At 36.1% G+C, this 23,552-nt stretch overlaps 2 protein-coding genes across 6 annotated transcripts in view; one reads left to right on the forward strand and one right to left on the reverse strand.

Moving 5' to 3' along the window:
• Positions 1–238: 238 nt before the first annotated feature.
• LOC136043144 (uncharacterized) overlaps positions 239–23,552 on the reverse strand; it is a 91,276-nt gene continuing 67,962 nt past the window's right edge. For 3 of the 5 annotated variants that reach the window (XM_065728079.1, XM_065728076.1, XM_065728080.1), the window contains 3 exons: positions 16,243–16,369; positions 2,824–11,132; positions 239–2,155 (listed from right to left, as the gene is read on the reverse strand). In XM_065728079.1, the coding sequence (XP_065584151.1) occupies positions 1,177–2,155; positions 2,824–3,218 (1,374 nt within the window). In that variant the 5' untranslated portion in view covers positions 3,219–11,132; positions 16,243–16,369 and the 3' untranslated portion in view covers positions 239–1,176. Of the gene's footprint in view, positions 2,156–2,823; positions 11,133–16,242; positions 16,373–23,552 lie in introns of all 5 variants that reach the window. The other 2 variants (XM_065728077.1, XM_065728078.1) reach the window with 2 other exon arrangements.
• Positions 20,280–20,744, forward strand: LOC136043138 (uncharacterized). The gene has a single exon (XM_065728069.1). The coding sequence runs from the start codon at positions 20,280–20,282 to the stop codon at positions 20,742–20,744; it is 465 nt and encodes a 154-aa protein (XP_065584141.1).

Below are 23,552 nucleotides of genomic sequence, written 5' to 3' on the forward strand. Positions count from 1 at the left end.
GACAAATGAGCCGTGCATTTGGGAATGCTGTCAAAAATAAAAACACTGACATCTTCAAATATTCGTATGTTATGGGCACCATTAAAAAATCTGTTAATTATAGTAATGTTTTCTCTTTACATCTAATGATTGCCTCAAGCTGTGGGCTTCTTTAAAGAGAAAGTTTATGGAAGAGAGAAGGACAAGAAAGTAAAAAAGTGGAGACCCAAGGAAAGATGGAGAAGAAATGTGTCTCTGCATGAAAGATATGGATTTTATGGGCCAATATCTACAGGAGAGAAATGTAGCCCAGAAACGTATGTCAAGTAAAATTGGTTTTCCGTCTTTTGAGGATGATGATAGTGTTTCTTCAAGTTGTAATATGGATATATGTGACACTGTGGTCATAGGTAATGATTTAGTAGAAGAGCCACCTTCTTGTTCTTATGTTTGTGACCTGCCTGACCAAGAGACTATTCAAAATGATCCATTTTTTAATATTGATCAAATTATAAAGACAACTACACCGACAAGGAAATTTATATCACAGAACATTATTGAAAACCCGACACCAGAAAGACAATCAAGTAAACAATCTAAAAATGAATTGAGTGGAGACAGTGGCTTCAAAAAGAAAAAGATGTTTGAACCTTCATCACCCTCATCTTCTGCTATTGACAGATTAGCAGCATCCACCGAAAACTTTCTGAATAAGTCTTCCAAAGTTAACACATCAAAATATAGAGCAAGTCTAGTGGGTGAACTTGTTTCTGCAAAATTAAGAGCGCTTCCATTGAGAAAACAAGTGGAAATTGAAAAAAAAATAAATGATATTTTTTATGAACATGAAATGGAACATTTTCCAAATGTTTAATTTTTATTTCTACTTTGTGAGCTTCTTGTCATATTTAAAATAACCAATAAACTCGGTACTTTTTTCTCTTAATAGTTTTATATTTATTAATTGTAGCAGATTATATGGATGACAGGTGTAAAAAAGAAATAAAAAATAAACAGAATACAAAAACACAAACTCAAGAGATTTCTTTGTTAACTGTTTGCTAAGTGGTAGTAACTTTAATAACTCATGCCAATTGTGATCATTGTCAATATTTTTCACTGTTATCATCATTAATCTTTGGATAATATTCATCACAATGGGGTAAAATTATACAGTATTGCTACAAGCAAAATCAGTCAAGCACTATCAAAATACCCCTTATTTATATGCTCTTCTTGCCAGAGCACACGTCCTTTCTCAGAAGAGAAGTATTTCCCCAGATATTTACGCTGTTTGATAGCTAATTCACTAGCTCTATTCGAAGTGATACGGTTAGTAATGTCCCTCATATTTCTCAACGGCTGTTCCTCCCTCCAAGATCCGTTTTCTAGGTCATTAGAGTCCATATCTGTTGCCGTGGCATATGATCTGACACCGGTTGTAATGTCATCTGTTATGAGGTAGTTATGCAAGCAACATGCAGCTTTGATCAAGGTACTTACTGTGGTTGGTTTCAAAAGTATAGGGGCTCTAAAAACTCTCCACTTGGAACTCAGAATTCCAAAAGCATTCTCTATTACTCTCCTTGCTCTAGACAAACGATAGTTGTATGTTTGTTCCATAGCTGACAGGTTCTTACCTCCAAAAGGACGTGCTATGTTAGGTTTTAGGGGAAAAGCTTCATCTCTTATAAACATGTATGGAAACTTAAATGATTGTGGGTTCATATTCAGAAGGGGCTGTGGTTCAGGTAAGTCTAACTTATTCTCATTCAGTTCTTTTCCAAATGTTGAAGAGGCATATATGCCAGCATCACCCTCACTTCCATAGCTTCCAATGTCAACATAGATAAAACGGTAGTGTGCATCACATACTGCAAAGAGTACCACTGAGAAATAGTTTTTATAATTATAGAACTCTGATCCACTTTTGTATGGTGCCTGGATCTCTATATGTTTGCCATCAATTGATCCAACACAGTTTGGAAAATTCCATCTAGTCCAAAAACCTTCACTAATCTTGATAAAATCTTCTTTGGTTGGGAATTTCGGGTATTTTGCTTCCAGGACTTCAACAATTGCACACAAAGTGTCTTTTATTATGCTTGATGCTGTAGACTTTCCAACCTGGAAAGCAGTAGATAAGGAACTCAAACTATGACCTTCACCCAAGTACCTAAAAAGAATAGGAGTTAATCCTGTTTAATTATGTTTTGCTAAATAGGCCAAATGTTTGTACAATATACCAACATTAATCAGTATAAAGGGCATATTCCTCTAAAATTAGTAAGCATATTTGTTAGCATAGTTGGGTGTGTTCTGAAAAAATATAAAAATATTCTTCAATGTAAGATGTAGAAATTGCATGTGGATATTAAAAAATCGCAAGCCCAAAGTCAATCATAAATAATTTTTAGACAGAAAGTGCTTTGTGGAGGTTTTTCTTGCTGTGAAACCCTTATAATTTTTGGCTGTAAATTCACATATCACTAAAATACAAAAAGTATGTTTCAAAGCTTAGTAACATCATTGAGATATAAAATTTCACAAAATTGTTATGACAAAAAAGTAAAATACATCTTGAAAATGCTTGTTTCTTTTTATAATATACTTGTCACTCTTACCTCTTTAGCTATCAAGCAAAACTGTGGTGTCAAATGTTGGCTGAATTAGAAATAATTGAGCAGAAGAGATTTAAAGTATTAATCCTTATTAATGTAGATTTAAGGTATTAGATTTAAGAGATTAATCTAGCATCATATAAATCACCTAGATACCCATTTCAAACAACAGTTAGTATTTAAAGTCAGTCATGGTCTTGAGACATTATCAAAGTTTACATACCTTAATGTGAGACACAATATTTCACCAGTGCTGATAGGTTTTTGCATCCGGGTGACCTGTTTAACCATGAGATGATGTTCTGAGAGGAGCCCAAGGAGATTATTGTACTGGGATTTTTTCATGCGATTCCACTGTTGAAGGAGATCTAAATCTTTTAATAGAGTTATTTCAGAAAACCAGTTAAAATATTGACCATGCCTCTGGCGCATAGCTGCTCCAAAAACACTCTTTGAGTGTTTCTTTTTCTTTGCTATCAGTTTTTCTTCATTAGTCTTACGTTTCCGACTCTGCTCGAGAAGTAAAGTGACAGTTGTACAAGCCAAAACAACATTCAGATTCTCACAGTCACACATTTTCAAGGTTTGAATTTTCTGGGTAAATTTTTCTGGTGTCATAATTAAAAATATTTTTTGTAAGATTTTACCAGTTTTGAACGGGCGTGGTGAATAAGGATTATACGCGTACAGTTTAATTTTTTTTATACGTAAGCCTGAACAATGCTTAAGGAAAGTCTGAGTATATTCATTTGAGGAAATGATAAGGGAGACGATTAATTGACCAAAGGTGATATTTATACGCTACTAAATCACTACAACTACCACCACTACTATTGCTACTTCCAAAACCACAGAACTACATTTAGAATAATCAGGAGAAATTTGAACTAAATCGAAACACACTATGTGGCTGGACATTGTCAAAAGAACCCATCTCGAGAATGGATTTGAATACCAAGTTGGAACTTTCAAAAAATACTTAAAAAGGAATATTAATTGACTAACAGACAATGTGTGCATAAGACTACTAATACTAGTACCGCTGCTGCATATACAACTGTTACTTCTACTGATGCTGCTACTTCAACTACTACCTCTATCGTAAATAATGGTAAGGCGGAGAGCTTTAAGATAAAATCACAAAAATGTAAAAATAGTCAGGTTATCAAAATAATATATCAGCAATGTCATAGTAATGGTTAATTGTATTAAGTTGAAACTTCCAGGACTTGATAGGAATGATGTTCAAGTCACCAAAAAGCAATACACATACTATTAATACATTCACCACAGCGACTGTAGCTAACGACGCTAGTGTATCAAGATGAAACTTCTAGGGAACATTTAGGGGGAGAAATGAACGAAAAGCTATATGCATGTAGGTTTCTAAAAGGGCATATAAGCCATATCATTGGTAGAGCCACTTTATAATAGCTAAAAATGTCACTGAAACATTTAAAGGAGCTAATTCAATTCAATATTAAAAGTTTTAGTGTCCTTTTCCAATTCCTACCAAGCCCATTCATTTTCCGAACCCATGTGATCAAAATTTTGAGACTGCAATTTTGTTCAGCATAGAGGAACGGCCCAGCAGCTGTGTATTTAGAGATTTTTGGTATGTCAAACCCCCACAAGTATCGAATCAGCTAATTATTTCTTAAAACTAAATGTTGGTTCAAAAGTCACTTCGTGTATGGCTGCCAATAAGAAACTTCAGTAATATATTGAACGATTGGGAATATCAATTTGAAACTTTCTGGGCTACTACTTTTGCTCTTACAATTCCAGTAAATCAAAAGATTTTTAGCGTATCCAGGCTGCCACAAAGTATAGATTGAATTTTTGGAGTGATATTGTTTTATATTTCAGGTAGACTTGAGAAGATATAAACTTAAACCAAAAATGAGATTTTTTTTTCAGGTTTAAAATTGTTGAAAAAGTATCTCCAGCATACAAATAGGAAGCCAAATTATGGAAACTTAACTTTCAAGTAACTTCCAAAATAAGGGAGAACTTAACTTTCAAGTTGGAGGTTGTTTTTATTGAAAAATAGAGTAAAATCTGACGGCAACAAGCTCTCTGATCAATATTCTGGACCGTGGAGAATAATAAAAATATAATAACCGCATTCCATTTAAAATCTTAAACCCAAACTCTGAAAAACTTACCTTGCCAGGTTAGAATGCATAAAAAAGCAGAATTTACAGAAGCAGGAGTTGCACGTCTCACAACGTCTGATTCCTCAGACGATGTGGATAAACCACCACAATCAAGATTAAGGGAACTGAAACTTTTTAACTTTAAACAAAGGTATTTCGAGAATGATAGCGAAAAGGAAGATTTCCACGAATTCCTAACAATGACAAATATGATTACTCCCAAAAATATAACCCCAACGGTACTAAGGCAAAGTAAGCGATTCATCTTCAAGTGAAAGTTCAGAAGAACTAGAGTATACCATTTCCATAAAATCTCAATTTTTTTCCCGAGAGAATCTCAACCCCTTATCCTCCAAAACCAATCCCAGACGACATAGTATTGCCTACAACACCTATAGACAGACCCTTAACATTACATGATGAGTTAAACAAGGATATCATTACTGCAGGTCACCAAAGATTGGAAAACCCCAATCAGCCACAAAAGAAGACTGCTTTTAGCAATGGATATAACAAATTATCCCACTAAACTAGACAAAGCTTGTTTGCAGCAAATCCTCAGATGCATGAAAAACGATACCATGACAAAACAGTATCCAAAGCCAAACCCAAAGATTGGATACCCTGAAAAAAAACTATGAGGCAAAGAATCACCCATCCTCCTGAGAACATGGCTTTCAAACAATGAAGGCATGCATCCCAAGAAAACATTCGACTCTTCTCCAATTTCTAAAAGTCTCTTATCCCCCCCGTATAAAAAATCAACAGGAAGAATCTCAACAATCTCAACAGGAAGAAAATCAAACAGGAGAAATCTACTTCCAGGGGAGAGGAAATTTTCACAGGACAAGGAGGGTCAACACCAAAATCTCAAATTTCTTCTTCCAAAGACCTCAATACTAAATCGTCAAACATCAGTTCTTCAAAAACTGACAGTGAGTCAGACCGAGAAGAACTTAAGGACTTAGAATGATCGAAGCCGCAATCCGCGACAGCACACGTAAAGTAAGCGTAATTAAAGGTCAAAAACTCCTAAAGAAGCAGTAAAAGAAATTTGACCTCATATCGCTGGCAAAACCAAAGAAAGAGAATCCTCAAGCAAAACCAGAAAAAATTACCACTAAATCAGGCAGAGTAATCAGAAAACCTGAAAAGTATGAATAAATATAATATGAAACTGTGCGTAAAATCAAATGGTAAGCTTAAAAAACATAGGCGATGAATAAAAACGTAATTTCACAAGCACGGGGACAAAAACGTTCTTATAAACCCACAAAGTTGCCAGGTTCAACATGTGTTAGTTCTTCAGATGTATCAAACATAACAAATCTACGAGGAATTATCAGTAAAGATTCATTGCAACACTTAAAACTTTCAGATACCAGGGAACAAAAGTATATTTTTAAATCCATTTAGCGTCGTAAAACACCAATCCACTCCAATAGTACGTTTAATTTAAGCATTGACAAAAAACTAATAAAAGTGGATTAAACCTTTGGATTAAACAAAATAACAACCAAATAACAATTTGTTGGATAACATTTGGTGTAAAAATAAAATTAATTACTACTAAAATGAAATGCAACAATCATTGACGAAGAAAACTACAGAAGAATCAGGCTCTCAAGGGGATCAACAAAACTTAGGAGACCCACATCGCTGAGATGATTCTGTCTCCCATTTCATTGAGGATCATCAACAAAGTCTTTCCATTATAATTCCTCAACTATTTGGCTCCCATGAAACAATCTTGATTAGAATATCCCTTATTTTATACCAACGTTAAGCTCCCAAGACTCAAGGAAAACTCCCAGCATCATTCATAGAATTAAACCCCCTAGTGACATTGCAAATAAATACCCTCCCCCCCTGCAGCAACAGCTGGCACTTCCTTCTAAAGAAAGACAATTAGAGGAACTGTCAACTAGGCGCCGACTGACGTAGAAAATTATGATTATTTACTTTTTTTTGGTTTTTAGTGCCGTGTAATTTTTATTTGTTTTTCTTTATACACGCATACCCTATCCCAAATAATTCAAATATTTAAAAATTAAAATAAAATTTCAGTAAAATTTACAAAAAGAAGTGAAAATTAATTGCAACTTCAGTAGAAATTACAAAATCATTACCAGAATATGAAGGAGATACGGATGTTGATCAATTCAATACCAAAGTCGCTCAATTTTTTGAGATGACAAAAATTGACTTGAAAGTGTTTAATAAATGCTACTCCTAAGATTGAAAGGACAGGCACCAATATTTTTGAAACAAATCGAAAATACCATAAGCAAAGAAGCCACTAGAACAATTCACTCAATAGAGTTATTGCAACAAGCCCTGCAAAAAAGATTCATTGACACAAGTTCACTGAATAAACAAAAACATGGTTAAATTATCGATAAATACTGTAGAAAATAAAACCCCTATAAAATCAGGAGATTCTTCTCCACGATTGTTCTCTAGAGAATCATCACCAGAACCCGTTCGAAATCAAAATCGAAACCCGAAGACTCCAAGACAAATACGTTTTGCCCCCAATTATCAATTGAGATCACCAACCAGTAACCAACCAATAAAGTGTTAAAGCTGTAATCGATTAGGCCATATAGCCAGGAACTGTTGTGTGAACGACAATTATCACCCCAATTTTAGAGGGACGAGCAGCCGTTTGTCCAGGGGGGACAAACTATAAAGGGTACACAACAAATGGTAATCGAGGGCAAACTTTCTTGACAAGAGGTAATTGCTAAAATCCAAACAAAACTTCCAAAGCAATACACATCAGTATCACGGGAGAACAAAACAACCTAATAATGGTTGGAACTGGAATACAAGAGGTAGTTATACCAGCCGACAGGAACAATATAACAATTCCACTTCAAATAGTAATCAAACTAACCAAAGTAGATCAAATCAAATTTCTACACCTAACATCTGGGAACCCCAGGGAAACGATACAAGCCTCCATAACTCGTAGGACCAAAATTTGGCGGCAGACATTTTTAAAGGTCCCCAACAGTGATCAAACAATTTTTATGTGCAGCAAACAATAAAATGTTACCGATATTTAAGGATTTTAGGGTAGCAAAATATTCATTTCTCAGCCCTTTTAGATTCAGGGGCAACGGTAAATGGGATAAATGCATTCGTATATCACAAATCGCCCAATTATATTAAACGGCAAATGAGTAATATATGCCCCAACCTGTTGAGTGTAACCAGACATGATCTGGACGTGAAAGAAATTAATTTCTTCAGAAATTTGATCTAAACCACATAACTGTCACCTCATTGAAACAAAAATTATGCAACCTACTGTGGGAAATTAAAGATGTTTTTTCAACATCTGAAGACGACATGGGACTTTTCCCATTTTACAAACATGCAATCCAAACTACGGGATTACCAGAGGCAAAACAGCCCTATCGTATCCCATATAAGCATAAAGAATGGCTAATAAATAAAATGTAGAAGCTAGAAAGAAATGAGAACAAATATATGTATATAATATTCCACTTAAAGAAACCAATAGGATCGATTGTTGAAAGTCAGGACAAATCAATTTCAAAACAGATTTCGAGCGACTGTAGTTTGTGGGTATTAGATTTAAAAGGAGATAGATAACAAGGTTATCGAAGGTCACAAGGTTTCCTTCTATGAGGGGGTACAGTTAAAAGAGGTTCAAAAAAAATTTCAAGGGTGAGATAACAGTTTGCTCACTCAATTTCTATGGGTTTGCAGGCGGGCTAAAATTTGAGAGGATTTTCTAGAAGCTTTGTTTTTGTCAAAATGTCAACTTTTGTTGATTTAAGCCCGAAGAAACAGCTAAGATTACATTTAGATTTAGTTATATTTAGTATATACTTTGGGTATTGCTTACTTTGAGGTCATAAATAAGCAAAACAGTGCTGATGACCTAGCCTTTTGTTTGTGCGTAAATTGTATTCTGTTTGGGGATATCGACATGTAATTTCAACAGTAAACTTAATCATAATGGGTGTTCTCTATTTAATGATTTAATGATAGAGTTATGATTATTATGATTTATATCTTATATCTTTTCTATGTTGATTGTGTTACGTTATGGATCTTTTGATTTTGTTCTTATGATTGTAAAAAGTACTTATTTTTGTTCACAGATTTTCTTCACTTTTCCCTTTTTTCCCCTACCATTATGATCTTTCATTTAGGGGATTTGCGCCCCTTTTTGGTTTGATAGGATATAAATAAAGTTTTATAAAGCAGTTGGTTGTCCAATTTTATTTCAGTTTCCAGTTAATCCTGAAAGGAGCACTATGATTGTGGTAAAAGAAGATGGATCTTTAAAATTGGAGTGTAAGGCAACTGGTGCCCAACAACCTGATACTATATATGGTCCAAAGAGAGTTATGGAAAATATAAAGAATGGAAGCGAAATTTTTTTCATAATGGAGAAATTTTTAGCGAAACACTAACAATTTCAAACATCGATAGAAAAGAAGCTGGATCATATGAATGTGTTGCTACTTTTTTTAAGAAAGAAATGAGGTTGTCCAATTTTAGTCAAATTTCCAGTTAATCCTGAAAGGAGCCCTAAGATTGTGGCAAAAGAAGATGGGTCTGTGACATTAGAGTGTAAGGCAACTGGTGCCCACAACCTGATATTATATGGTCCAAAGAGATATGGAAAATATGGAGAATTGAAGCGAAATTTCTTTGATAATGGAGAAATTGTTAGTGAAACACTAACAATTTCAACACTAACAATTTCAACACTAAAAATTTCCAACATCGATAGAAAAGCAGCTGGATCATATGAATGTGTTGCTAATTTTTTTTTTTATAAGAAAGAAATGAGATCATAGGACCAAGCAAAAGTCCTTATTCTGCACCCGTTATTTTGGTCCCCCAAAAAAATAATGATCTTAAGTTAATAGTAGATTATAGAGCACTAAACAAACATAAGTTAGTGACAAATTTCCTCTACCTAGAATAGATGAAATTCTAGATCACATTTCAAATAAGAATAAAATATTTACTACCCTAGATTCAACACAAGATTACCATCAAGTTAAAATAGCTCAGAATGAAGTATTTAAAACTGCGTTCTCCAAAACAGAGTGTGGCTCTTATGAATATTTAAGAGTACCTTTTGGACTAAAAACGAGTTCAAGTGCAATATGTAGTGCAATTATTGTGAAAGTGCATTATTGTTAAGAGATCTAAATAACATAATTTATTTTGTTGAAGACGTCATTTGTATGGATAATAATTCAGAAGACCATTTAGTAACCTCAGCAAAAGTATTTGAAAAATTTGGAGAAGGAAATTTAAAATGAAGACCAGAAAACATAATTTTTCTTCATACAAACAAAAAATTAGTTTTGACACAAGGACAAATTTCCCCAGACCCTGAAAAATAAAATCAGTTAAAAATCTCAAAAACCCTCAAACTATTAAACAATTGAGAGAAATTCTAGGATTAATGAGCTATTTTGGGAGATTCATAAGGAATTACTCACAGGAAGCAAAACCACTAACTGACCTTATCCAAGCAAATTCACAAAAAATTACTTGGTCAATAAAAGCTCAAGATTCCTTAGATTACCAAAAAAAACACTTATTTCAGAATCTATCTGATCATTACCAGATTTCTAAACAGGAAAATTCGTAGTTACATCGGATGCCTCAACCAAGGGAATTGGGGCAATCAAATCCCAAATAATAAACGGAGAAGAAAAAGATAACGTACGCTTCTCGTACCCTAAATCCTGGAGAAAGTAATTACTCAGCTACCCAGCTTGAATTATTGTCAATTATACACCAACTAGATAAATTTCGACTGTATCTATTGGGAACATAATTTAAACTAAGTTTAGATCATAAAAGCCTTCAATATCTACAGACTTTCAAAAAGCCGACGGGGATACTTGCACGATGGATCCAAAAAATTCAAGATTTAGATTATGAATTCGAATATCTTAAAGGAAAAAACGCAATCCCTTTGGAAAATGAAACCGAAGAAGTTAACGCAATAAAACCAAAATATTACCCAAAAAATAAATAAAAAATAAAAACCGACAATCCTATCAAGGAAGAATGCAAAGACAGTCTACTTTCATTAAATAATATAAAAATAGGTCATAAGAAAGATAAAATCTGTGCTGCCCTAATAGATCATTTTCTATACGACGAAGAGCTACCTAATGCCCTGATAACTTTCAAAAAAGAAATTGACAAATTTCTATTATGACTTAGATGAAAAAATATTGTACAGAATTGTGACTTGACTTAACTTGACTTAATGCTCCTGCCGAAATGCTTCCGGCGTCGAGAGTGATGCTACATGGTGCCTCCATTTGGACCGGTATCTTGCAAGGGTGTGGACATCATCCTGAAAGAATAAATAAATTAGGACTAAATAGATTTAGGAATAAATAAAACCTTCCATAAACTAAGCAGTAATTTTTCGTTACTTTAGCCTTAACAAAATTGAAGGATTACGCGAATAGTTGTGAAACATGTAACTGGTAAAATTGAAAAGAGATGCAAACAATTTTCTAATATTTTAAGAATTTACACAAAAGAAAATAGAAGAGATTGACATGAAACCATGCCCTATTTAACAAATGCGATTAATACAGTTGTCTCCCCAGCTACACGTGATAACTCATTTTATATACTATTCGGACAAGATTTTCGAATCCCGTAAGATGAGATTATGAAGTCAATACAATACTCTAATGATTCCGTAGATTATAAACAAGAATTTATCAAAAGAATGAGAAAGACTTAGAAACTTGTAAAACAAGAAATCGAAAAATCAAAGATAAAACAAGAAGCCGAAAACATCCTAAATATTAAGAGAGAACTTATTATTCAAATAGGAGATTGTGTTTACTTAAAAAATGAAACGGAAGCCGACGGCAAAAAGCTCTCTGACCAATATTTTTTACCTTATAGAATAATAAAAAAATATGACACCAACATTACATTTAAATTCGTAAACCCTAAATCTTAATAACACCTATAAAACACATATTTGTCACATAAAAAGGGCGAAATTCACAGAAACATGGACCCAATACCCAACAACATTGGATTCTTACGATAATAAAAATAAATCTCCGCAATCAAGACTGAGGGAACTTAGACCTTTTAATTTCAAACAAGGTTATTTTGAGAATAGGAGTGATGAGGAAAAATTCCACAAATTTCTAACGATGACAAATATGATTACTTGCAAAGATAGAACCACCATCACGCAAAAACGCAAAGATAGGGATTCATCTTCAAGCGAAAATTGGGGAGAAATCGGACTATACGATTTCCACAAAAACCATAATTTTTTCCCGATACAATCTTAACTCTTACCCTCAAAATGATTCCCAGACGACATGCTACCCCAACATTATTTGATGAATTAAAAAAGCTATACATACTCCCGGTGACAAAAGGTCAGAACAAGTGAATCAGCCCTAAAGGCAAACATTGCGAGAGGCCATGGACTTAATAATATACCCAATTAAGAACAGAAAAAGTACGTTTGAAACAAAAGTGGTCACCAGTGAAGAACAATACCATGATATAACAGTATCAAAAGCAAAACCAAAGGACTGGGTATCTTGGAAGGAGACAATAATGCAATGAATTCTCTATCGTCTTGAGGACATGGCTTTCAAACAATGGAGGTAAAACATGAAAATGTTTGACTTCCCCAAGCTCCAAAGAATCCTTCAACTCTCCCGAGCCAAGAAATCAACAAGAAAAATCAATAAACAACCCTTCTACTTCCCTAAAAGAACAAAAAACAGTTTGATTCCCCTACAATCTATGAGTTTGAAAATTGTTACTTTGCAATTCGAAGCCTCAATAGCAAAAATTTAGCCAAAAATTATCTAAAAAGTAATCAGACAAAAAGCATGATAAAAACAAGAGCTAAGAGCACACATAGCACTTATGACGAGATCGGAAGAGCAAAGAGCTCATATGGCATAAGCTCAAGCGAAATTCAATGGATCAACAGATGAATTTAAAAGGAATATTATAGGCTTAATGTCGGTCGTGATTTAAAATATGAGCTCTGAAACACAAGGTCCTTCTAAATATCAAAATTCATTAGGATACGATCACCCACTCGTAATTTAAAAATAGCTCATTTTTTTCAAATTTTTCCTCTCATTTCAGATGGTCGAATCGGGGGAAACAGCTTTATCAACTCAATTTGAGCAGGCCCCTGACACGCATACCAATTAACATCGTCCTAGCACACCCAAAAGCGCTGAACTCACCAAAGCACTGGATCCCTTCCCCCTAACTCCTCCAAAGAGAGCAGATCCAGTCCAGTTACGTCAGTGACGTATCTACATTTGCTTATTCTAACCACCAAGTTTCATCCTGATCTCTTTACTCTAAGCATTTTCCAAGATTTCCGGTTTCCTCTTCCGACTCCTCCCCCTAGTCACCGGATCTGGTCAGGATTTAAAATAAGACCTCTGAGACATGAGTTCCTTCTAAATATTAAACTTCATAAGCATCCTTTCACCCGTTCTCAGGTTAAATATACCTCAATTTTTTTAATTTTTCCGAATTGACACCCCCCCCCCCAACTGCCCCAAAGAAAGCGGATTCAGTCCGATTATGTCAATCATGTATCTAGGACTTGTGCTTATTCTTCCCACGAAGTTTCATCCAGATCTCTCCAATCTAAGTGTTTTCCAAGAATTCCTGTTTCTCCCTCCAACTCCCCAGTATCACTGGATCCAATCGGGGTTCAAAATAAGAGCTCTGAGACACGAGGTCCTTTTAAGATCCAGTCACCCGTTCTTAAGTTAAAAATAACTCAATTTTTCTAATTTTCCGAATTAAACCATCCCCTACCCCCCCCCCCAAAGAGATAAAATTCATTCCAGTTATGTCAATCACGTTTCAAGAACTTTTGCATATTCTTCCCATCAAGTTTCATCCCGATCTCTCCGCTCTAAGTGTTTTCCAAGATTTCCGGTGTCCAAGATTTCTGTTTCCCCCACCCAGCCCATTATGTCACCGAATCCTATTCGAATTGAAAATGGAGGTTTTGAGACATAAGATCTTTCTATATATTAGGTTTCATTAAGATCCTATCACCCATTCGTAAGATAAAGATACCTCAATTTCCACGTTTTTCAAGATTTTAGGCTTCCCCCCACATCTCCCCCCTAATACTACCGGATCTGGTTAGGATTTCAAATAAGATTTCTAAAGCACAAGATCCTTCTAAATATCAAATTTCATTAAGATCTGATCACCCGTTCGTAAGTTGAAAATACTTCATTTTTTCTAATATTTCCAAATTACTAATACCCCCCCCCCACTCCGACTCCCCCAAAAACAGAGGATCCAGTCCGGTTATGTCAGTCATGTATCTTAGACTTTGGCTTATTCTTCCCACAAAATTTAATCTTGTTCTTTCCGCTTTAAGTGTTTTCCAAGGTTTCAGCCCCCCCCCCAAAGACACTGGATCCGGTAGAGATATCAAATATGACATCTGAGTTACGAGGTCCTTCTAAATATGATATTTCATTAAGATCCGATCAATCATTCGCAAGTTAAAAATACCTCATTCTTTCTAATTTTTCAAAGTTAACCCTCCTCCCCAACTCCCTCAAAGAGAGCAGATCCGTTCTGGTTATGTCAATCACGTATCTAGGACATTGGCTTATTTTTCCACCAAGTTTCATCCCGATCACTCCACTAAGCGTTTTCCAAGATTTTAGGTTCCCCTCCAACTCCCCCCAATGTCACCGGATACAGTCGGGATTTATAATAAGACCTTTAAGACACAATATCAATCTAAATATTAAATTTCATTAAGATCCGATCGCCCGTTTGTAAGTTAAAAACACTTAATTTTTCTTATTTTTCCGAATTAACTGTCACTTGGCACTTTTGGCACTTTTGACATTTTTTTTGGCACTTGGTGAATACCAAGTGCCAAAAAAATAGTATTTGACTACTTAGTGACTCCAGCAAAGTTCCTAACCGACTTCAAAAGCAAAGGCTAATTATATGCTGAATATAGGTTCGATAAATTTGAGTATGCGTCAAATAAATCTTATACTCTATCACTACTTCGTGACTCCAGCAAAGTTCATAATCGACATCACAAGCAGACGTTAATTAAATGCTGAATATATGTTCCATAACGAAATTGCAAAGTTGTGAGATCCTGGTTTACAGGGAGGTCAAACATCCCATAACTAGTGAATATATACAAAAAGACTTAAGAAATTTGGCAGTCAATTTCTAGATAGGTGGAAGTGAAAAGCTAGCCTGGGTAGGAATTTAAGACAATATTTATTTGTACCTAAGCCTGAGTTTATCCATGTTTCAGTGCTCAATTTGTTGCATTACATCTACTGTACAATTTGTATGTAAGTGCCGAAATAAATTATTATTTGTGATTTTATCATCTTTGTTTACGAATCCAGATGCCAGGCATAATTCCCGTGGTCTTTAGAAATGCTTTATAGGGAATCTATGCGATAGAGCAAGACCCATCCACCCCCAAGATGATTATACTACTGAGAAGATAGGGCATTAGCAACAGCGTCCCTCTTGCTTGATCTCTCACTTGTTTAACCCCTGTAGGATCTTAATCTTTCACTCGTTTAATTCCCATAACGTTATTTTAAGTTGAACCTCCCATATTGTTTTATTATCAACAAACCCCCATGTAATATTATTAACAATAACCCCTCCCCCTCTTAACAGTAGTGTATCAAGTTCGTCCTTCTTTCAATACAGTTTTAAAATTGATGATTACCCTAACTTCTTCGGGGCTGGCATAAGCGAAACGAATGGTCAAACTATTAAGGGTTATTACTAATAACATAAATACTAGTTAAACTTAGTTAAGCCAAACTTAATAAGTGAAAGCAGTAATGCTGTTATAATAAGAGTAAAGAAAAAACTTCTATTTTAAAATGATAGTCAAACGTAGACACAAAATTGAAGAACTGTGTTTTTCCTTATCAAACACAACCTCTATGATAGTTTTACAATCTAATAAATTTATGAATATGTTTTTATCACAACCTACTTTATTTAATTTTTATTTATAGCCAAAATTTTGGCTAGAGAGTAAACCAGAAGTAATCCAAGAAGATTTTAGCCAGAAATAAGAGAGCATCTTTGTCATGTGGATATTCGAAGTAGGAATAATCAACCCGTGAGATTAGAAAGGTTGAACTTTTGGCTTTTTGACATTCAGTAAAAAAAAATCTGTATGTTTTAATCAAAACCTGTGTTATCTTTTTTTATTTGTTAGTGGTAACTAGTTTTCATTTAAATAGATTACCATTTTTTGACGCACAAGCTTCTTGTTATCAGCGTAGCAATTTTGTTATCAATAATAGAATAAAGGTCGGCTAAATACCAGTTTAAGAATAAGAGATGAGACATGATTCTCGGAATTAAGTATTACCGAAAACTCAAAAACAAAAAATGCAACAAAAAATACATACCACACATCCAACAGTTGCAAAAAAAAATCAGCCAAAATTCAGGTGATTCAAGGACATTGGAACTACATGGCTCATGTTCTTTCTTGTTTTGGTTTTTCCAGTGAAGGCATGAGGGAAGGTTAAATGTCTGCTTAAAAATAAGAGATGAGAAATAACGCTCAGAAGAAAGTATTAACAAAAGTTTGAGCACAAAAAATTACAGTAAAATATATTAACCAAAGCTGCAATAAACAATATTTGTTTTCTAGACTGACCCAGTGATCAGTCTAGTAAAGGTCTTTTAGGAAAAATACGAAAATGAGCATTCTTAGATTTTTTTTTTTTTTTTTGGTCTTTGTTTCTGGCAACTGTGAGTGCGATGGTTGTATTAACTGCAAGGAGCTACCACAGAAATACAACTAGAAAGGGGAATAGAAAAAACACTAGAATGGCATAAAGACGACAAATGTCAAAAAATCGCATCCGGCATATTGTATTACAACACAATGAATTAACTGAGAAACAAAGTCCTTCTAAATATCAAATTTCATTAAGATCTGATCACCCGTTCATAAGTTAAAAAACCTAATTTTTTCAAATTTTTCCGAATTAACCGCCCTTACACCCCCCCCCCCAAGATGGTCAAATCGGGGAAGTGACTATTTCAAATTTAATCTGGTCTGGTCCCTGATACGCCTACCAGCTTTCAGCGATCGCTATATTGATCATGTATCTAGTTTCGAATCTTCTTCAAGTAAACAGTTTTACCTGTTTTCCAAAAGTCCGCAAATTAAGTGCACTGAGTTGTTTATATTCTACATTTGGAGAAACCTTTCATTAAGTCGTTTATCTCTTATATTCGGAAAAACCTGTGCAGAAGAGAGCGATAACGAACACGAAGGGCCGTATTGGTACCGGCTGGATATCCATCCTTCAACTGCTGGGGATAGACGATTCGGGTATCTGCACTTCCCACAGGTCCGAAATACCCCCTCCTAAGTTTTAAAAACCCCGTGAGGAGTTGACATCTGTCGGCTTCTTGATAAGACCGTGAACCATGGCAAATAATTGTCCTAAATGCAAAAAGAACGTTACAAGAGCTCAGGGTGGAATTGAGTGCAGAGAGTGCTGCAGCTGGTTTCACTTTAATTGTGCCTCAGTAACTTACAACAAAGATACAATGGAAAAACTGAAGGGAAAGTGGCTCTGTCAGAAATGCAAATATAAATCTGGCACCCCCAAAAGCACTCCAGTACAAAACAAATCCACTTTAACACCAGCCGATGGACGCTCGGTCACTCATCCACCAGGGACTCCGATTTCAGTATTCACAGGCTTGGATTCTTCTCAGTCAACTTCCACATCCCAGCAATATAAAACTGGCGACTGCTCGTACTGTCACAAAGTGGCAGAACATTGCTCCTCGTTGCAGTGCTTTTTCTGCTCAGAATGGGAGCACGCTGGATGCAGATCATTGCACGCAGATCTATTCCTAGCGATTAAGCAGCTTGACAACAACTCACAATTGTTTAAGTACGAGTGTACAAGCTGCTCGAAAAGGAACGTATCAAAACTACTCCTGAGACTACGAGATTCCGTGGCAGACCAAGGTCCCACAATGGCACCAAGGCCAAATAGACAAGTAAGTCAAAGCAGGGCTCTGATCCAAGAGCCGGCCATCGATATGCTAATTCTTGCAGAGAGAGAAAGGAAGCAACGCGATGAGAAACGTTTCAACTTTGTTGTTGCAGGGCTACCAGAAAATGATGGCTGTACGGACGCCGAAAAAGTTGTTAAGCTTTGTGAAGACCACGACCTTGGAGCTCGCTTGACGGACACCGAAATCCTGGAAACAGTTCGTATCGGTAAAGCTCCCCTTGGAAGAAAACCGAAACTAATGCTGGTCAAACTAAAACGCAGCAGCCCAGATAGCCTTAAAAAGCGCCAACAAATAGTGAAGGGAGCTCCAGTACTCAGGACATCCAGCGATGATGAAATACGAAAAAACATATACATTAACCCTGACTTGACACGCATGCAGATTCAGAAACGAGCGGAATTCAGGAGAAACAAAGATGAAAGAGCAGCACAGTCTTCTGGTGGGAGCCATTGCTCCCAAACTGCGTAATGCGAATGTGAGACAATAGCCAAACAGCCAAAAGAGATAAACTTACTAGTTTTTAACTCACACAGTATGGTTGGAAAGTTCGGCGAGCTTCAAGCATTCCTCTACGAAAACTCTCGATACGATGTAATCTGCATTTCTGAAACTTGGTTTCATGAAAAAATACTATCGACTAGATTTGGAATACCAGAATATGAGGTTTTTAGGAAGGATAACACGGCAAAACCACAGGGAAGTGGAGTGGCAATACTTTCAAGGGAAAACTTACACATATACGAGCACAGTAGTTTCTCTAATAAGACAATAGACGCCATAACTTGTGTTATGCCAACTTCTAGCAATGGTTCTCGCCTGGCAATTGTAGCCGTGTACCGGTCAACAGCAACTTATAAGAAGCCGAGAGAGGCACTGACAGCAGATCGTGAATTTTCTGCCTACCTGGAGAATATCTGTAACAAATTTAAATCCGTAGTGATATGCGGAGACCTAAACATACCTGAAATGGATTGGAAAAATCATTCCTTCAGGATGAGAAGCCTACGCGTCAAACCAATACTTTGGAAGTTGTATTCAACACACCCATGGTAGACCTGCTCGTTACAAAAACAGTCGTTAACCCCGTTACAAGTGACCACTAACATGCTGTCCACTGCCAAGTCCGTGCTGAACAACTCAAAATTCGTACACAGGATGATGGACCCACTTTTAAATTAAACTTCCATAAAACAGACATAACAAAACTCAAAATAATACTAGAGCATACCGATTGGGAAAACCTTGTGTAAAACCTACCAATCGCCGAAGCCTGGGAAGTTTGCTATGGCATACATCACCGAACCGTCACTCAAACCACACCTTTCAGGAACAAAAAACACATTGGAAAAAGGATATTCCTTCCCAAGCACATAAGAAAGCTCATCAGGGACCGGAGGAAGTCATATAGAGATTACGAAGCCTCTGGAAGCATAAGTAGACTCACCAAGCTTCAGAAACTCAGCTCAAAATGTAGAAAAGCTATCAGAAACTACAACAAAGATTGCGAACGAGAAGAATTTCAGAAAATAAGAACAAAAAGCGATTTCTACAACCTGTGCAAACGCAAGCTAGGTCAGCAACAGAAACTACCAACACTAATAGATCGAGGTGATGTGGTCCATAGCACTAGCCTAGATAAGGCGAATGCTCTTGTAAAATTCTTCGCCAGTGCGTTCACTATTGACAATGGCTATTTACCTCAACTCCAAGACTCACACCCAGGAAGCGAGCTCCACAGCATTGGCTTCACGCCAGGAAGTGTTCTAAGAGCAATGAAGGGCATGAAAGCGTCAAAAGCACTCAATCCTGATGGCATCCCGTCCTTCATCCTGAAAGAAGTGAGAGACGAGCTATGTGAACCAATGGCAATACTTTTCCAAATCTCATTCGAGCAATGCAAGTTTCCTACTTCCTGGAAGCTATCCCATGTAACACCTATTTTCAAAGGAAAAGGGAAACGGAGTGACCCGGAGAATTATCGCCCAATCAGCCTTACTTCACCTTTCCTGAAAATCATGGAAAGGGTCATAGCGGAAAAGTTAAACTCGCACCTCGAATTGAACAACCTCATCTCAGATCATCAGCATGGCTTCCGTAAAAATCGTTCTACTGTTTCCGAACTAGTAGTGATACACGACTACATCCAGTCTACCCTTGACCGTGGGATTCCAATAGATATTATCCTAATCGATCTACTTAAGGCCTTCGACCGAATATCCTTGCGAAAACTCATCCACTGCCTTGAGTCTATGGAATCCAGGGACAGCTAAAAAATTGACTCTCAGCGTACTTGAATGATAGAAAAATAGCAGTCAAGGTTGCAGACACACTATCCACATGGACAGATGCAACCAGTGGCGTCCCACAAGGTAGTGTTCTCGGCCCAGTCTTGTTCGTCATGTACATAGACATTTGCATAAATGCCATTTCCCAAACCGACTTCGGCCTGTTTGCAGACGATACGAAGCTCCTGGGAGAAGCTAGTGCATCATCACAAATCCAAAGCGACTTGGACGCCCTGACAGAGAAGCTCAAAGAATGGCAACTTTCACCAAATTTAGCAAATTGCTCTGTCGTCCATCTTGGCCGCCAAAATCCAATGTACACATACAAAATGAAAGGTATCGACCTGACAAAATCTACCAGTGAAAAGGACCTAGGTGTAATTCTGAGCTTGGACCTCAAACCAGAAAAGCATATCGGCCTGGTTGTGCGTAAAGCGTCGAATACTCTCTGGCTACTCAGTCACTCCCTACGATACCTTGACAATCACTCAAAGATCTTAGCATACACAAGCTACGTCAGGCCACAGCTTGAATACGCCTCATCTCATCTGGTCGCTATATCTCAAAAAGGATATTGACAGAATAGAACGGGTCCAGAAACGCTTTGTAAAAGGACTTCAAGGATTCAGAAACCTTCCGTATGACAAAGCTCTAAGAAGGCTCACTCTCCATAAACTTGAGACAAGAAGAACGATCTTAGACTTAAAAACCCTCTTCAAGATAGTTCATGAGAATTTTGGGAACGTAAAAGACAAGCTTGTTCAAATAACTCCCCAAAGCAACACAAGATCGCACAGTCTGCAATTGGAGCCCGTGAAGATGAAGATTGCAAGATCTAATTCTTACCAACATTCGTTCATACCCCGGGTCATCAGGATCTGGAACAAACTACCATTCCCAGTCGAAAAGATGAAATCACTGGAAGCCTTCTCCAATAGCCTAAACATAAACATACCATATCTCGAGACCTTTAACGTAGGACGACTTTAAATGGAAATCATGCCGCAGTCGATCCGCTCTTCGCCCTGCCATAACATTTTTCTTTTAAAAAGGTGTCAGTTGTATATAAATTTTGTATTGAGAGGCGTGGGGAAAAGTTATTTATTTATTTATATTTAAAAATTGGAGTGGGCCTGGATTGGAACCTGAGACCTCTCGCACCCTAAACATGAATCATGCTACCAGCAAGCCACACGTATGAAAAACGATCATTTCTCTTATCGACAAAGCAAACTTTTCTCAACTATTTGGTTCACTCCCCCCCCCCTCCCCAGATGGTCGAATCGGGGAAGCGACTATTTTAAATTTAATCTGGTCCGGTCCCTGATACGCCTGCTAACTTTAGCGGTCGTTAAATTAATCATGTATCTCGTTCCAGATCTTCCTCAAGTAAAAATTGGGGTAGGCCTGCATTCGAACCGAAGACCTCTCGCACCTTAAACGAGAATCACGCCACTAGACCAGCAAGCCAAACCTAAGAACAACAATCCTTTGTTTAATCGAAAAACTAAATTCTTCTCAACTATCTGGTTCGCCTGATCCAAGCCCCAGATGGTCGAATTGGGGAAGCGACTATTTCTAATTCAATTTGGTCTGGTTCCTGATACACCTACCAACTTTCATCGTCCTAGATTATCTGGAGGAGCCTAAGCTAGCAAGACTGGGACCGACTAACAAACAGAGATAGACTGATGGACAGAAATTGCAAACACTATATGTCACTTGTTAAATACCAAGTGCCATAAAAACTGTATATTCGAAAAAACAATATTTCTCATAAAGCTAAATACCCTATCTCCTTTCTAAAACTCCTGAATAAGGATTCTCCGTCTGATTCGTCAAAGATTTATATATATATTAAGGATGTATATTTATGAGAAAACTAGATAATGAGTCGAATGTAAGAAAGTAAAAGAAGGAATTCCGTAAGATAATTAATTGTTTGTTTGTAAGGAATTCATTAAACTGAGGAAAGAATTTTTTGGATGTGGTATATAAGGAAGGAATGGATGGAAATTATATTAAATGATAAGTTATATGGGGCTTAAGGAGTTGGAAGAGTTTTTGAGCGCATAAGGACCATTTTCTGTAATCTAATCGCTTCTTAATATAGAATAGAACATATTTACTCACTAGAGATACTCCTTTGTCCGTCCGCATCTTGAATATGTTTCTACAGTTGGGCATCCGCAAATTTCACGAAGATATTCAATCAAATTAATTTTTTTCAAAGAACAGCACTTGACTTCAATATACGAAAAAAAGTGTCCCTTGTGTCCGGGAAAAATTAAAGCTTTTTTACGCTTGTACTGACCTTCAGTTCACAGTCTTTTCATTTTCACATAAGAAATTATTTGGTCCATATAATATGGCCCAAAATATAAATAGGTGTTTTCAAAATTGTTATTGATTGTTTTATAAAATGACATTCCTTTGTCAGTTTTACATATAGAAGTATTTTTAAGCCTCTTATATGTTGTTCTGCTTTTAGTTTTACTTCATAATAGAAATGCAACCCATGCAAGCTTGTGAGTTATATCTAAAGTACATTTTATCTTAACGTTTGCAATTACTTAAATCTTTTCTTTAGTCAAAGAAGAAATTTTAAATATTGAAAAATTTGAAGCGTAAGCAAAGTTACATTATTCTGGTCTAACTGATCAACTATCTATAAATAGGCAAACAAGCAATCAAATTTTAAAATTGTCACTAATGTTTAGCTTATGTCTCCTTTAGTTCCCCCTTTCTTATATCCCCTTTAGGTTCCCTTCATAAACATTCTATCAGGCTTTAAATTTCTATCAGCAAAACGAAATTTATTTTATTAAATATATCATTTTCCTGACTGAAAGACAAAGAACGAGTTCACATAAATAATTTAGCAAATAATTGTAAAATCCCAAGAACTATTATACTAGTTGTTTTACATTTTAGTTTTAATGGGCGGCTTTTAAGATTTCTATTCGTTAAACAGAGGGGTCTTGAAATCAAATAATGTGAATTAACTCAAGGATAAACGGCAAATTCACCCTTTACCGATATTAGGATTTAATTCAAGAATAGCTTGTAAAAATTTGTCCTCAGTCTTTAAGTAAGAAAAATTTTCTAAGAACAAATTTCTAAGTAAGAAATTTTTGTTAAATATCCGTGACACCAAAATTGATAGCCTCTACCTAATCTCTAGTATAACTCCAAAAGTAAAAAAATCTTTAGAGGGAGAATATCACAGAACGATGCTAACAGCAGCAAATAATATGATAAAATAGCAATAGATAATTGCCAGTCAAACACATTTAATTAAATTTCAGCTTTCAATCAAGTTTCTCATCCCCCTGTTTAGATCCAAGAGACCCAATGTTCCTCAACTGTTATCAGACAAATAATGC

This window comes from Artemia franciscana, unplaced genomic scaffold (assembly GCF_032884065.1).
Source record: "Artemia franciscana unplaced genomic scaffold, ASM3288406v1 Scaffold_320, whole genome shotgun sequence".
Classification (NCBI taxonomy): Eukaryota; Metazoa; Arthropoda; class Branchiopoda; order Anostraca; family Artemiidae; genus Artemia; species Artemia franciscana.